The 16,986-nt window shown below is 25.0% G+C and overlaps 2 protein-coding genes across 2 annotated transcripts; both read right to left on the reverse strand.

Annotated features, from left to right (window-relative positions):
• Positions 1–1,517: 1,517 nt before the first annotated feature.
• PF3D7_0413100 (erythrocyte membrane protein 1, PfEMP1) lies at positions 1,518–9,418 on the reverse strand (the record flags this gene model as incomplete). The annotated part of the gene is made up of 2 exons (XM_001351403.1): positions 1,518–2,939; positions 3,860–9,418. The coding sequence occupies 2 exons, from the start codon at positions 9,416–9,418 to the stop codon at positions 1,518–1,520; spliced, it is 6,981 nt and encodes a 2,326-aa protein (XP_001351439.1).
• Positions 9,419–12,734: 3,316 nt separating this feature from the next.
• PF3D7_0413200 (rifin) lies at positions 12,735–14,025 on the reverse strand (the record flags this gene model as incomplete). Its single annotated transcript, XM_001351404.1, has 2 exons — positions 12,735–13,796; positions 13,957–14,025. The coding sequence occupies 2 exons, from the start codon at positions 14,023–14,025 to the stop codon at positions 12,735–12,737; spliced, it is 1,131 nt and encodes a 376-aa protein (XP_001351440.1).
• Between the last annotated feature and the right edge of the window lie 2,961 nt (positions 14,026–16,986).

A 16,986-nucleotide genomic window follows, 5' to 3' on the forward strand; every position in this document is an offset into this window, starting at 1 on the left:
ACCTAATAAATTTATTATTCTGCATTTATATAATTTCAATTTAAAATTATTACTTTGTTTAATTTAAATTTATTCTTATAATATATAATCAAAACAAAAATTGTAGTTATATGTCTATATGATATATCTATAACGGTTAAAATAAACGTTCTCATAATTTTTTTTTTTTTTGTGTATATGTTTAATTAGTACATATAAAGTAACAATATAAATTTTAATTAAGTCCAAATTAAAAATACAGTAAATATAATATAATATAATATAATATAATATAATATAATATAATATAATATAATATAATATAATATAATATAATATGATTTATTATATATATATATATATATTTTTAATACATATATATATTAGTTTTTTTTTTATAATAGATTTCTATAGAAAAAAATTAGAAAAATATTAAAATATAACATAAAAGTATCAAATAAAAAACCTTAAATAAAACCATAAAAAATCAAAACAAAATAATAATTATAATAATAACAATATTTTGTTTCTTATTTATTATTAAAATATCTAGAACATGTACTACATATATATCTGTTTTTGGATAGATAAGCGACAAACATGTATCTGTATTTTCAAAGAAATATTAATATATGTATTTTTATTATTTTTTTTTTTCAATATGATATATATTTTTCTAACATATGTATTTTAATATCACAAGTAATTTTATAAAAAATATAATTTTTAATACATATGTTTGTTTTGATAAGTATTCTTATATTGTATATATTCATTTATATATATATGTTTTTTTAATATATGATCTACATATGTATGTTTGTCTGTCTATTTGTTTCGATAGGTCCTCATTTATATATAAATATAATCAATACGTATTTTTATAAATAGGTTCGATCTATCGATTATACTTCTTGTTGTTTTTTTTTTTTTTTTTTTTTTTTTTTTGTTAAATATCATAAAAAGTAAAAAATAAAAAAGAACAATATTAAATTTTAATATTAATATTATCACTAATAAAACTAATAGTTATACTACTATTAATACTTATAATAATACTAATAGTAGTATTAATAACAAATAATAAAATATTATTTTATTATATTATATTTTTATCTTTTTAATATTTTATACTTTTAATCTAAATAATATTAACTACTATGGTCATTAAAATATATATATATATATATAACACTACATATATGTATGTAACACTATACATATACATACGACTATATATAATAAGACCATCATATTAAAAAATATAATATAACATAATATACAACACAATATAATCATGTTATATATATATGTATTAAAAATATAATATAATTTATAACACTAAAAATTAAATACAAAAAAAAAAAAAAAAAAAATACATAAAAATATGCAAATAAAAAATAAAATCAACAAATAAAAAAAATATATTCCACAAATAAAATCAACAATTAAAAAAAATATATTCCACAAATAAACTCTACAAATAAAAAATATAAACTCCACATAAAAAAATAAAAATCAAACATACATCCATAATTTCATATATTCCATATATCCGCTATAGGATATTGCTGTTCGTCCACTTCGCGATTATTTGAATTCATTTCAATTTGTATTTTGGTAGGTTTTTCTATAGGGTGTTGGTTATGATTGTTTATATCCACAAAAGTTTTGTTAATGTCTGCAGGGTTGTGGTGGTTATAGGTGGAACTGTTACTATCTACAGGGTTATTCTTATTTACAAGGTTATTGTTGTTGTCCATAGATGTTTTATCATCATCATTTACATCATAATAGATATCATATTCATAAAAATCATAGTAGTAGGGTTCGTTATATTTTTCCAGATCATCAATTATTGTATCCATAGTAGATTTGTCGGGGCTTGTATCCATATTAGTAAATTCATTTATAGGTTTAGGATTATCCATATGTATTTGTATGGAAACATCAGTATTCAACACATGGTTACCACTAGGTATACCACTATTTATGTCACCACTATGTGTCTCATTTTCCCACTCTTCTTTTAATTTGGCTAACCGCTCATTATCATTTTTCAACTTTTCGCACATGTCTCTATGTCTATCTAACCATGTATGGAACAAATTTAGTTGGTTGTGGATGGGGTCGTCACTACTTGTTTGGGTAACGACACGGTTAGACGTTATATTTTTTGGATGATGTTGCGTCCCGAATAATTCATTTTCTTTTCGTTTGAGCATTTCATCATATATATCAATATGATTACCACTTAGTGCGTCGTTGATTAGGTCGATACCACTATATAAATCATTTTTATCATTATATGGACTATGGTTGTTACTTGTTAGACTATCCATACTATTTGTTGAATCACTAATGTTTATTGGATTATTCCCACTATTAAACATATCATAATTGTATTCTTCTCCACTAAATAAATTTCTATCATGTATGGACATAATAAAAGGTTTTTGGTCCATATTATGACGTGACATGGTAGGATGGGTATTATTATCCACATTATCATGTAAAATATTTGGTTCCGTATTTTGTGTATTTTGTAACATATTAGATATAAAATCATGTTTCAATTGATTCCATTCATCATCAGTAATGGGTTGTGGTGTGGGTGTATTATCACTAGGTATGTCACTAGTTGGTGTGTTGTTACCACTAGGTTCAAGTACCACTTCTATCAACGTTTTATATTTAGGACTACCTGGTACATATATATCATTAACATCCAGTTCTTCATACTCACTTTCTGAGGAAGTTACATCAGTAGTATCAGACATAAATGCATATTTTTCATCACCACTACTATCTCCTTCCATATAAATATATGTTTTTCCTTTATATCGATCACTTGCATAGGGGATATAACGATTGCTTGATTTCAATGTAGGTATATCATAATCACCTTTGGGTATTTGTAGTATTTGGAATAAATTTCCAACAGATGCTTTGGTTTTTTTCTAAAAAAAAAAATGAACATATATGTGTAGGTATATATATGTATTTAGGTATATATTTATGTATGTATGTATGTAGTTATGGGTATATATATATATATGTATGTGTAAATGTGTATGTAGTTATGGGTATATATATATATGTATGTGTATATGTGTACGTAGTTATGGGTATATATATATATATGTGTAAATGTGTATGTAGTTATGGGTATAAATATATAATATATATATGTATGTGTAAATGTGCATGTATTTAATTTTTTTATTTTTTTTTATTTAATTAAAATTTTTTATTTTTTTTTATTTCATTAAATTTTTTTAATTTTTTTTTATTTAAATAAATTTTTTTATTTTTTTTTTATTTTATGATATATATATTTTTTTTTAACATTTTTTTAATTTTTTTTTATTTTATGATATATATTTTTTTTTTAACATTTTTTCCCTTTTCTTTTTATTTTATGATATATATATATATTTTTTTTTTAATGTTTTTTTTTCTTCTTTTGTTTTTATTTAATAAATTTGTTTTTATTTTATTTCTAATAAATTTTTTTTATAATCATTTTTTTTTTATATAAAATTTTTTTTTAATTTCTTTTTGATAATATTTTTTATTTTTTATTTTATCAAAATTTATATTTTTATTATAATTTTTATTATTTTTAAAATCTTTTTCTTTTTTTTTTTTTTTTTTTTTATTTTAATAAATTTGTTTTTATATTTCTTTTTTCTTTTTTTCTTTTTTAATATAAATATATATATATAAAATATATATAAAACACATACATATACACAAATATATATCCAAACATAATCACAAATACATATCCATAAAACACATATACATATATATATATCCAAACATACCCCACAAATACATATAAAAAAAACACATCCACATATATAATTCCATTTACCTTTAGAAAAAAATATGTGAACGCAGCAAAACCAATACCCACACTCCACATGATCGTCGAAGATAACATGGCATTTTTTAATGCGGGTGGTAAGTCGGGTTTTGGTGGTTTTGGTTTTGGTAGAGGTCTTGGTGGTGATGGAGGCGCCGCAGGGGCCGGTGCTGGGGGGGTTTGTCTCTCACCACCTGCTGCTGCCGTTTCTTCTGCTGTTGTTTGTGCTGTTTCACACTTTTCTACTTCTTCCTCTATTTTTTTATCTTCCACTTGATTTGGACAAATGTTCGGTTGCGCCACTTGGTTTTCATTTTCTTCAAGGAGTAAGTCCTCTTCATCATCAGGGTGGGTATCTTGACACTGTGCTGTGTTTTCATCACTCGGTTGGGTTTCGACACTATTTTGGGCCTGGTTCTTATTGCAGTCGTCAATTTTTTTTTGAAGTTTAGAAATTAAATTTGTTATAAAATCGCCCATATGACATTTTCCTGGATCCTCACCCTCCTTAAGATTGTCACCAGTACATCCCCATAATTTTTCTTTGTCACATGGTTTTTCAACCACTTCTTGGGCTTTCTTATAATCGTTGTCAAAGAGTCCCTGATCAACAAAATAACTTTTAACCCTAAAAGCAATCTCCTGATCAGAAATTTTTGAATATTGTTTATAAAGAGTTTTTATTTGAGTCCATTCTTGTTTCTTTTTACTTAACCATTCTTTCACACATTCACATTTATCATTACACCCTTGAGTACATTTATATGATTTTTCCTTTTCCTTTTCAGTTTCCTTTTTTGTACATGGATTAATCTTGTCTTTCAATTTATTATAATCTTGTACAAAATATCTTAACCATCGTTGAAAGAATTCATTAAACACAATATCTTTATCAAAATCTATATCATTCGCAAATTTTGTTATTTTACACTGATCTATTCCCTTCTTCTTTTGGCAATTCCATTGTTCATATCTGGCAACCTCAAAAAGACCTGTATTCTTACAAGCATCATGAAGATGCTTATCCTTGTCCTTTTCTTCTCCTTTGCGACCTAACACGAGCACTTCAATATTCTTAGGAATCGTATCGTTTTCCTTTTTTACTCTACCTTTTTTGGACTTATAATCCTTTTCCTCATTAGGGATATAATTTCCCCCTATATACTTAACACCATAAACAGGACACGCTTTACAATACTTTGAAGGATTAAATGTCTTTTCAGGTTTATCAAAATTTATTTTATTATCTTGATCATTATTATCTTCACTAGGTTTGCAATGTTTCAATTCTTTCAAAAAATTTTCAGCACATTTATAACCTTCTAATTTTTTATCATCACTAGATTTATCTTTTGTTAATTTTCCATATTCATCTTTATATTTCTTTTCTTGGTTATGATATTCTACGAATTTTATATCTATCCATTTTTTATATTTTCTACATTGTTTATAACAACCTAAACAATTTAAATCCACAAATTTATCATTACGTTCAATAACGTCTCGTGTACAGTCATAACCATCCCCACTACAATAATGGTGACCTGCTTTGTCAATATTACGACAATTATCCTTCACATCTTTCAACATCCGCGCCCTTTTACCACAAAAGTCGCTTCCCCACTCATGTAACCAACGAAAATATGTAGGTATTTCCACAAAATCTTTTAACGTGGCGGGTTGGATGGTGTCGTTGCCTTTGGGGCCACTTTCATCATCTTTAAGTTCCACCTTTTCATAGGTGTAGTCGTTGTCGCCGTTTTTTTGGGGTTTCCCGGTGTCTTTGTCAATAAGTTTGTCTCGCACATCCTTATCCTCCGTTATACTACCACCACTATCTGTATAGGTTAAGGCACATATCATTCCATTCCAGATATGTTGACCGTTTTGACTCCACCATTCTGTTGGTGTGGTTTTTTCGACACTAGGTTTGGGGGCAGGTTCTTGTTTGTTGTCATGATTTAAAATTTCTTTTATTTTCTCCGATATTTTTATTTTAGAGCTACTACTACCCTCTGTGTTACTAACAATAGTGTCTCCCACGATATCGCGGTCACCACCTATGCATATATCTCTATAATCTGCTAAAGTATAAAACATAAGTCTCAAAAAATCGGGGGGTATATGACCTTGTTGTAACCACTGTTGAGGGGTTTTATCCTCACTTTCACCACCTGCAAAGTGACCGTCCAGGGTTCGTAGTCGTGATTGTGGTGATTGTAATCCATTGCCAAGTACACCGGGTCGTAGTAATGTAAGTGGTTGTGCTTGACCGGGTACTCCATCGAGGCCAACTGGTCCTCCAGGTCCTAGTGCACCTCCACCTAGTGCTCCAACTCCAGGTATTCCACCAACACCTACACCGAGTGGTGGTACTGGTATTGATTTTACTCCAGGTGCCATTCCAGGTTCTCCAGGTACACCTACACCGCTCAGTAGTTGTAGTGATGGTCGTGATGGTACTGCACCTGGTGCTAGTGCAGTTGCAACTGATGATGTGGCGGGGAGGAAGTCCGCTCCTCCCGCTCCAACACCTTGTGTCTTCGTGTTTTCCGCTTTATACTTATGCCATAAAAAAAAAGTTTCTATTGCAGCAGACTGGATGAACGCTTCAAGTAAGTTTTCACCACTTTGTGACGACGTTTCACCTTGTGTTCTCTGACTTGCCCATTGTGATAACCCCCCAACATATAATCGTCGTCTCCTTGGTGGGATACACAAACCACCAGTGGCTCCGTCTTTACCACCAGTGGTGTCACCACTACTATCGGTGTCACGTCGTTGACGAGCACCAGTGGCTTCACTCTCACTGCCAGTGGTGTCACTCGTGTTACCACTTGGTATACATTTCCAGCCGTAGTTTTTACCAGTAACATATTTGAGGGTACAAGCGTCACTAAATTGGCTTGGGTCACTGAATAGTTGGGATACGATGTCGCAAACGTCTGGTCCCGCTGGTGCTGGTGTTGGTGACGACGACCCCTCCTCTTGTTGTGGTACCACCGGCTGCTCCCCCTCCTCTTGTGTGTTATCCTCCACCTGGACTTCCTCTTCTTCGTCTTCGTCGTCTTCGTCGTCCAAGTCGTCTTCGTTGTCGGCGTCATCAGGTGGTTGTGGGTCGTCGTGGGAGTCGGAGCGACCTTCGGGTTTTGCTTTTTTTTCGCATTCATTCTGTTTTCGTAGGCATTCTTTGGCAATTCCTTCTTCATGTTCGATCAATTTATCCATTAAAGTTTCTTTTTCATTGTCGGAGGCACCACAGGTAAGACCATCACCAGATGTTTCTTGCAACATTTCGCTAAGGTGTTTTAGGTGTTTTAGTTCCTCTGAATCCAGACTATTTTGTTTATCTTGTGTGGAATCTTCATTCAAAAATTGTAATTTCAAAACACCTTCAAGAGTTACGATAGGATCACAATTTGTTTCATCTCCAATATTTTGCGTTTTAAAATGGTCTTTTATTTTCCCCCATTCGGTTTTTTTTTTTTCAACCCATCTTTGGAAGCATTCACATTCTTTATTACATTTCTCATTGTTTCTACATCTTGTTTTCGTACCATTTTGTAAACATTTCTCAAGTTTTTTTTTCCAATGTATGGAATCTTTTAACATATGTGCCACCCAATAGTAAAAAAAAGGATTGAATGTCTTTTGGATTTCATCATGGTCCTTTTCAGACGTATTTGCACCTTCTTCTTTATTTTTTTTTTGGTTTGGCAATATACATAATCCGCCTCCAGTTCTTACATCGTTGTCATAGTTTCGGTCATCCACACCCTCTTCTTTTTCATCTTTCTCAAGCTGGTCAAATTGATAACATTGCCATGGATCATACAAAGAAGAATCACTATTACCACCATCTTTTTTATCACAAAACGCCTCTAATTTTTTTTCTATTTCTTCTTTTCCTTCACCACTTTTAAGGATTTTAATAGGAGTATGGGGTGCGTCCTTTTTAGGCTTATAAAGTTTTATATTGCATTGATCATTTTTCTTTTTCTCTTCCCATCCACTACCATTATATTTGACCCCACAGTCGGGACATACTTGGCAATATTCCGATCGATAAAAGGTTCCTTTATCTTTATTATTATTATTTTTATCATCATTTTTTTCAGTAAAATTAATTGTTCCTCCGTCATTGTCTTTAACAGCTTGGCATGATTTTTCTTTATTTAATAATTTTAAAAAATCATCAACGGTTCCATAGTCGTCTTTCAGTATATTATAAAATTTACTTTCATATCCATCATAATTACTACTACTACCAGTACTACGTGCACCCCGTTTTTGTCTCCTACTACTACGTGATGCTTCGTTTATTTCGTCCGTGTATTTTTTTTTCTGTTTGTCAAATTGTTCTTTTTGTTTTTCTATCCACTCAACGTAAGGATTACATGCATACAAGCAGTTAATGCAACCTTTATCTATAACAAAGTAACCTTTTTTATATATAGTTTGTTCGCAATCGTAGCCATTACGACTACAATATCTTGGTACATCATTGTAGACTCCACGACAATATTTTTTAACTATATCAACATATTTTTTCTTTTTTCTACAAAAGTCTTCGGCCCATTCCTCGAACCATCTCAAATATTGTGGCACATAATCGAAATAGGTTGGGGGATCGGTATTTGGCTTGTCGTCATCTGGCTTGTCGCCGTTACACCGGCAGTAGTGATGAGCTTGAGATGGACCTTGTCTATTACTACATGTTGGCCTAAAATATGTATCACCCTCATGTGTGCCGCACGTGATGGCTTTCCACACGGTGTGCCTATTCGCTGTCCACCAATCTTCTCTTAATTGAAAATAATCTGTAGTATCTTGGTAGTGGTCTTTTACACCATTCCTCCCATTCGTCAACTCATTATATATATCCCCGAAAATTTCTTTCAACTTACTTTCTAATTGATCTCTTTCTGTTTCTGTTTCTTTTCCATTTTGCTTTTTTTTTTTTTTTCCACGATATAGATCTTTTCCGCGAATAATGTCTCCTATATCTGCGAAACTTCGTGCCAACATAGTACACATTGAAAAATCAGAACCAGGATATGTTGCATCATATTGGTCATGATAAGGTATTAATGACTGTGCCTCGTAATTTGCTGCCATACACACATCTACCAATAAATTATGTTTAGCTTTACTACTATCATAATTATTGATTTTTTGAAAATTTTTGTTACATAGAGATAACCTTCTATATGGAGCACAGGCTCCACCATTATTACGACCATTACCTTCTATTTTCTTATCATCACATTCACCGCCACTTACTTCAGAAAAACGTTTTTCACTTGCACTTCCATTTCCGCACGGATTCCTTTCACCGCGAGCACCAAGAAGTTTCTCACGTTTTTCTTTTATAAGCTCGCATGGATTTTCGGTGAATGCTGATTCCCCACCAGAAAGTGTTGCACTGGTTAACAATCCTTTCAAATCACCATTACTCCGTTGTTTAGCTTCATTTTGTACTTGGGCATGTACTCTTTTCCCTATGCTATCCAATGCATGTTTGGCACTTTCATCCTTCGTACCACCACCACCACTTGTGGGCGCCATTTTCGTTATTGGTGCACTACATTATGTCATGCATACGTGGTTTATATCGTGGCATACATGGTTTGGTGGTGTTTTGGTACGTACGTGGGTGTATGTATGTATGTATATTACAGTAGTATTATAATATGGTAGAATAAGAATAATAACACTTTTGTGAATGTATATATATATGTAAGGTATAATTTATTTATTACAATATATATAAATATTGTATATATATATATATATATTAATAGTTGTACTATTATAATATTACAATATATGTATATGTTAAAAAAATAATATTTAATATGTATATAATAATAATTATTAGTTTTATATATTTTTAAAAAAAATATATATATATATTAATAAATTTATAATAAATTTAAATATTCTAACAAAAAAAAAATATAATCAGAAATATTATATTTTATGTATTCCTTTATTTATCTATTTAATTATATATATATTATTTTTTTTATGTTTTATTTATTATGTAAAATTATAAATGAGAAAAAAAAAATACGAAAATACAAACATATAAAAAAGTATATATGCAACGTGTTTATATATTTAATTATTAACATTAATATATGTATATTTTTTTTGACTTTATTTTAATTTATTATATATATGTATATTAGAGATAACAAAAGAGACAAATATGTTCTTCCGTTTCTCTCTATCTATATTATCTATCATATTTATATATTCATATATATATATAATTGATATAGATACATATTCTTTGTATTGTTGTATTATATTAAAAGTAGTATATTATTGTTTTTAATTTTTGTTGTTATATAATATAATTTATTATATAATAATATATATAGCATCAAAAAAAAAATGATAAATAAATAACAGGAAAAAAATATTATTATATTATATTAATAAAAATGTTTTTATCATTTGTTTTGTTGTATTTTTTTATGTATTTCATGCATTTTATGAATTTAAAAATTTTATTGTATAATATAAAAAAATAAGTAAAAATACACATTATAAATATATATATTCAAATATGAGTTATTAATAAAATGTTCATGTTCTATATATTTATATAAATGAAAATATTTGTTATAATATAAATACATATATGCTACTATATAAATATTAATAATATCTTTAAAGTATATACTAAAATATATAAAAATGCATGTATAAAAATAATATAAAATCATACATATATGTATATATATATATATATGCATATATGTAGAATAAATTTATTTATATTCCAAATACTGATATTGTTTTATATTTGTTATATTATAATAACAAAAAAGAACGACAAGAAGTAAAAAATAATAATAATAATAAAAGGATGATATAATAAAACTAATTACCTATTAGTATAGTTTTAATGTCTTTATATATATATATATATATATATATATATATATATATATATATATTTTATACAAGTATTATTCTTGTAATATGTATATTGTTAGTTATCTATTTTTTATATATATGTACAAAAAAAAAACAAAAAAACTATAACCCTTAACTGTAATGCATATCTATCTTAACACAGACATATACACAAATAAATATATTAACTTATATGTATCTATTCACATATAAATATATAACGAACAACCCATATATACTTATAGCCTTATATACACCCAACCAAAAACACATAAATATATATATATATATATATATATATATAATATGATATACTTACAAGTTAGTATTTTGTATGAAATACTATTATTTTAACTAATTTATTATTATTATATGATATTTAAATATTTTTCAAAAAACTAATCATGTTAATATAATATAATATAACATAAATTGACATAAAAAAATATAATTTTAAATATTTATATTTATCCTTAATATTAAATTCTTATTATTTCTATAATACATGTTACGTATTTGTAATTATGTTACATTTTTAAAAAATGTATAACATGACTTATTATTCAGTATTCTTATTTTATTATTTTTATTTTCCTTATTAAGATTAAAATAATATTTACTTATTACTTGTTGTAAAGATATATATAATATATATATGAGTCCATAATTATATTAAGCTATTGGGAACTACAAAATCAGGATATTTATTTCTTATTTTTCATTTTTTTAAATAAAATTATTATTATTATATAGAACGCATTCACATATAAATAATTAGTCCATAATATTCATCAAAAAAATACAAAATCGAAATTTCATTATGTAAATGTAGTTAATTATTTATAAAATGGGACAAATTTTTTTTAATGTTATAATAGGAACCTTTTTAAGATAAAATAAACATTTTATATAATATATTTTATCCTATTACAGTAACATTTTTTATGCTTTCCATTTTTGTTCTTGTTTTTTTTTTTTTTTAACTTATAACTATATCATATACAAAAATTTTCATAAATATTATGAATTTTCCCCTTTATAATAACTAATAATATATAACATATAAATATATTATTTCTTCTATTTGTTACTATATATAATGTTCTGTGTTATTTATTTAATATATACAATAATATAAATATACCATATTTTATATTCATTGAGACTATGACTACATATGAATATATTATTAGAATACCATACATACTAAAAAAACAATTATATTAATATATCTTACAAACATTTATAATCAATATTAAAAAATCCTTTAACAACTATCCTTTTACACATTCTTATGTTATTTATAATAAAAAGGAACCAGTTGTTACTATATTGTAATAGGTTCTTAAGATGAATACATATATATATGTTGATTATAATTTATGCTATCGTATACAATTAAATTTTATTACAAATTAAACCAATTAAAAAAACTCTTAAATATTTTATTATATTATACTTTTTTTATAATACAATACATATTCAGCTTCGAATAAGGAAATATATATTTGTATAATGAAAAGTTAATTGTGCCATATTAAAAAATTATAATAACAACTTATATTAAACATTTTTTATAAATAAATAAAAAAAAAAAACATACATAAAATAAAATACATTATCATGTGTTAATTACTTTTTCAAATTTCTTACTTTTATATACATATAACAATAAAAATGAAGTTCTATTAATTTAATATATTATTATGTTCTATTCTGTTCAATATGTTATTATCATCATCACATTTATGCATCTAATAATGATTATTAATATATATATATATATATATAATTATAATAATTAAATAATCATATAATAATAAAACAATGTAAGAATCCAAGGTATAAAAAAATATAATATTATAAAAAAAAATTAATTATTAAATGATCATAGCATATTAAATGAAAAATTCACAATACTTTAAATTATCGCGAATAGCTCGACATCGTATATCTATTCCTTTAATAATTTTATATATTGCAATTTTTTCTTCATTTTTTTTTTTCTACGATAACGTAATATTAAATAAATAATTACCATAACTAAAACTATAACCAATATCGCAGTTACTGAGTAAGTAATTGCACTGTACGTATTAGCACCTGCAGATGCTATTTTACTTAACTCTGCTTTGATCATTCCGGAAGTAGTTTCGTTAGCAGTTGTCTGAGCAGCTTGTGAAGCAACGTTGTCAGCATTTTTGAGAAGAGTTTTTACGCTTGATCTTATAACAGCTTCAGGTGAAGCAGATTTCCCTTGAACTAGGCCAGCTCTCATCCCATAAGCGCAAATTAATTTGTCATCCGTAGGCGTATTTACACACATACTTCCATATTCAAAATGTAGTGCTTTAGTAAGAATAGTGTCATCCTTAAGAGTTTCTAAGGTAATAGCATTCGCTAGCGTAGAACCATTTATAGTGTGCACTTCAAAATTTGATATTATTCCTGAAATAACTGTATCAATACGAGCAGCATCACTAGCAATTTTACCGGCAGCTATACCTTCCTTTTGAGCAAAAGCAACAAAAGCTTCATAAAAAGGAGTATTTTTCCAATTATTTATAACAAGTCCACCGATTTCTCCTAATAAACCTAAAGATGGAGCCACACCAACACCTAATATACCACCACATTTCAAACAAGTTTTTTCGACTTTATATCCTACGGATTTTTGACATGTACACGTAGGAATGGCGTCACTTCGTATTTCTGTTTGTAATGCTCCCAACTTTTCTGTTAATTCTTTTTCGATTTTGTCTTTTAATATAATTTTTTGTATATCTTTCTCGCATTGTTCTTTACATTTTTGGCGGTTTTCTTGAATCCTTTTGTGATATTCATGAGATCGTTGTGATGTACGATCATCAAATTGTTGTTTGACTTTTTTCATTTCTGGGTCATTATCATAATTAGATGGTGCATACAATTCACATTCGCATAATGATCTACATGTTTTTACAGATTTGGGGTTAGTTTTATGTGGTGTGAGGTATGGATTTTTTTGATTATATACCTATAAAAAATATTCATATATATATATGTATGTGATATTTAGTTTTAATTTATGATTGTATATATATATTTTTATAATTACGTATATTTTATATTTTATATTTACATAAATTACAAAATTTTGTATATTATTATTATAAATGTCATTATTTCATGCATACCTGTGAAGAAGTTAACAATATATTTAATGGATGGGAAAACAATAATATACTAATATAATGGACCTTCATTTTTATAATGATACATATATTATTTTATTCTTAATATTATAACTAAATAATTGATATAAAATAATGTATTTAACTTTATTAAAAAAAAAAAAATTTTATCTAAAGTATTATTATAGTTTATATAATATAATACACAATTAACTTTCCATTATACAAATATATATTTTCTACTGGAACTATATTTGCCCTTTTAATCAGAACAAAAAAAAAAAAAATAAAATAAAATAAAATAAAATAAAATAATTAATTCAATTTTTAAAAAAATAATATAATAAAACATTTCCATATTTTTCACACCATAAATTATAATGATATTTTTTTTTTTTTTGTAAATTTTCATAACTCACAAAACTGTAGTTACAAATATCATATTTAATGTTTTATATAGTGTAAGAATGTGTGCAGTAATAGTTGTTCAAGGTGTATATCACATATAATTTACAACTGCTTAGAATATATATGTAAAATTGTTATTGAAACATGTATATTTACAATCTTGCAATAATATAATAATTAGTAATAATTATTGTATATCATAATATATGGTATTAAAAACAAAACTAATAGAATATAAATTTTTATAACGGTTAAACATAATATATTTTAATAATTTAATTTGGTTTCTTATATTTTGTGTTCGAAAAATTATTGTATGCTATACGTTCCCCTCTAATTTATCTAAAATTATACAAATTTAAATAAATAAATACGCAAATACATAAATATATATATATATATTAAAAAGTATATTAAAATTGTTTTCTATTAAAAAAAAATATATTGTATAATTACAACGGAAATAAAATATTCATATTTATTATTAAAAAGAAAGTATAAATATATTAAAATACTATTGTATAGTTTTTTGTAGTATCGTAGGTTATACAAATATATTATATTCATAATTTAGAGATTCTAAGGTATATATAATATGTATATATATTATATATAACTTTACATTTTGTTAAATAATAATTGTATGATTACTAGTTGTAACAATATAGTTACAACTATATATTTTAATAATTATATTAATTGTTATTATGATATATTTTGAAAACATTATACGACTTTTTATAATATAATAAATGAAATAAAAAAATGTATTTTCATATAATGTTTAATTAACATTAATAAAAAAAAAATAAAAATAATAAATTTATTCATAAGGAAAAAAAAAGAAAAAAAAAAAGAAGAAATTATATTATTATCTATATGAAGTTATAAAATTATAGAATAATATAATTTGATATTAATATATATATATATATATATATATATATATATAAATTCATTTGTAATTTATATTTATAATTATTATTATAATTAGTAAACAACTTGATATATGAAATAATATATATATGCGTAAGATTTATTTATTAAATTCAATGGTTAAAATTTATACATAATTTTATATATTTTCAGTAAGGTCAACGATAAATGGTTAAATACTTAAAATTTAAAATTAGTATTAGAAAGATAAACATTTTCACGCTTCCTTTATTCACTTAAGATAAAATATAATCATCCATTTCTATAATATGTTTATTCAATGTCTTCTCATAAATTATAATAATATTTTTTTGTATTAATAAAAGAATATGATAACTATTCTAACAAGAATATGCTTATACAATTGTGAACACTACCGAATAATATTTTTATATAAAAGAAATATATTTATATGTAGGAATTATATGAAATTAATAATTTCATTAAAAAAATATATATAATAGTTTTATTAAAAATAATAAGAACAAAATAATCTAAGAGAACCATGATCCCATGAACATATATCTTTGTATAAAACATGGGTGTACTGAACTCAATCATATACAATTTTATTCATATGAATTCTATAATGGTTAACTACGCATTTTATATATGAATACGAACCATTATAATAATAGTAGTATAACTTATTTTAGAAATAAAAATAATATGGAATATGTGAATAAGTTGTTTTTCATACAAATTATATTGAACCATCTAAATGTCATAATACCTCTATGATGACAATATTAATTTTAAATTCATATAATATGACAACTTATTTGTCATTAAAAAATACCTATTGGGAATACCTCAATTATTTAAAAATTAAAAGTGTAGAAAACATAACGCCTTATGTAATTGTAAATAAAAGGAATAACGTGATTTTTCAAAAATGTGCATTATTTATTTTCCTTTTTTTTTTATTTCGTTATTTTAATATTTTATCTATGCATAAAATATATTCTGAATGTTATGCGTACATATTAATCCTATTTATATATATCATATAGTGAAAAGACTAAAAATTTAATATGAATTTGTATTTTAAATAATCATAGATGTTATATATATAATACAAATATATGAACGTTCTATATTGAGTGTATATGTATATACTATATATTATTATGTGTATATATTTATTTACATTAATTTACTTTGAAATATATGTATTTTATAAATATAAGAATAAAATATATATACATCCATGAAATAAAATATATATATATATATATATATATATATAGTTTTTTTGTCGTATAATTTTTTTCATTTTCGTATAAAGAGAAATATAATTTTTTTTTTTTTATATTTATATTCACTATAACAATTATAAAATTACACTTCTTAATATATATATTACATAATAATATAATATTAAGACCTTAGATATATATGATATAATACATATAATATTAAGTTTATATATATATAGTGATATGTGATACATTTAGCAATAAACCCTTATATTATATATTATAATTTTAACTAATTTATTTTTTATATTATATTGAAAAAATTTTCAACAGATAATTATTTTTATATATTATAAATTAACATGAACAAATACAATGTAAATTGTTGAAATTAATCCTTAATATTTAATTATTCTTTTTATAATATATATATATATAAATGTATGTTCCATTATTATATCGTATATAGGATAAAATATTTTTATTATTA

Source organism: Plasmodium falciparum, assembly GCF_000002765.6.
Source record: "Plasmodium falciparum 3D7 genome assembly, chromosome: 4".
NCBI lineage: Eukaryota > Apicomplexa > Aconoidasida > Haemosporida > Plasmodiidae > Plasmodium > Plasmodium falciparum.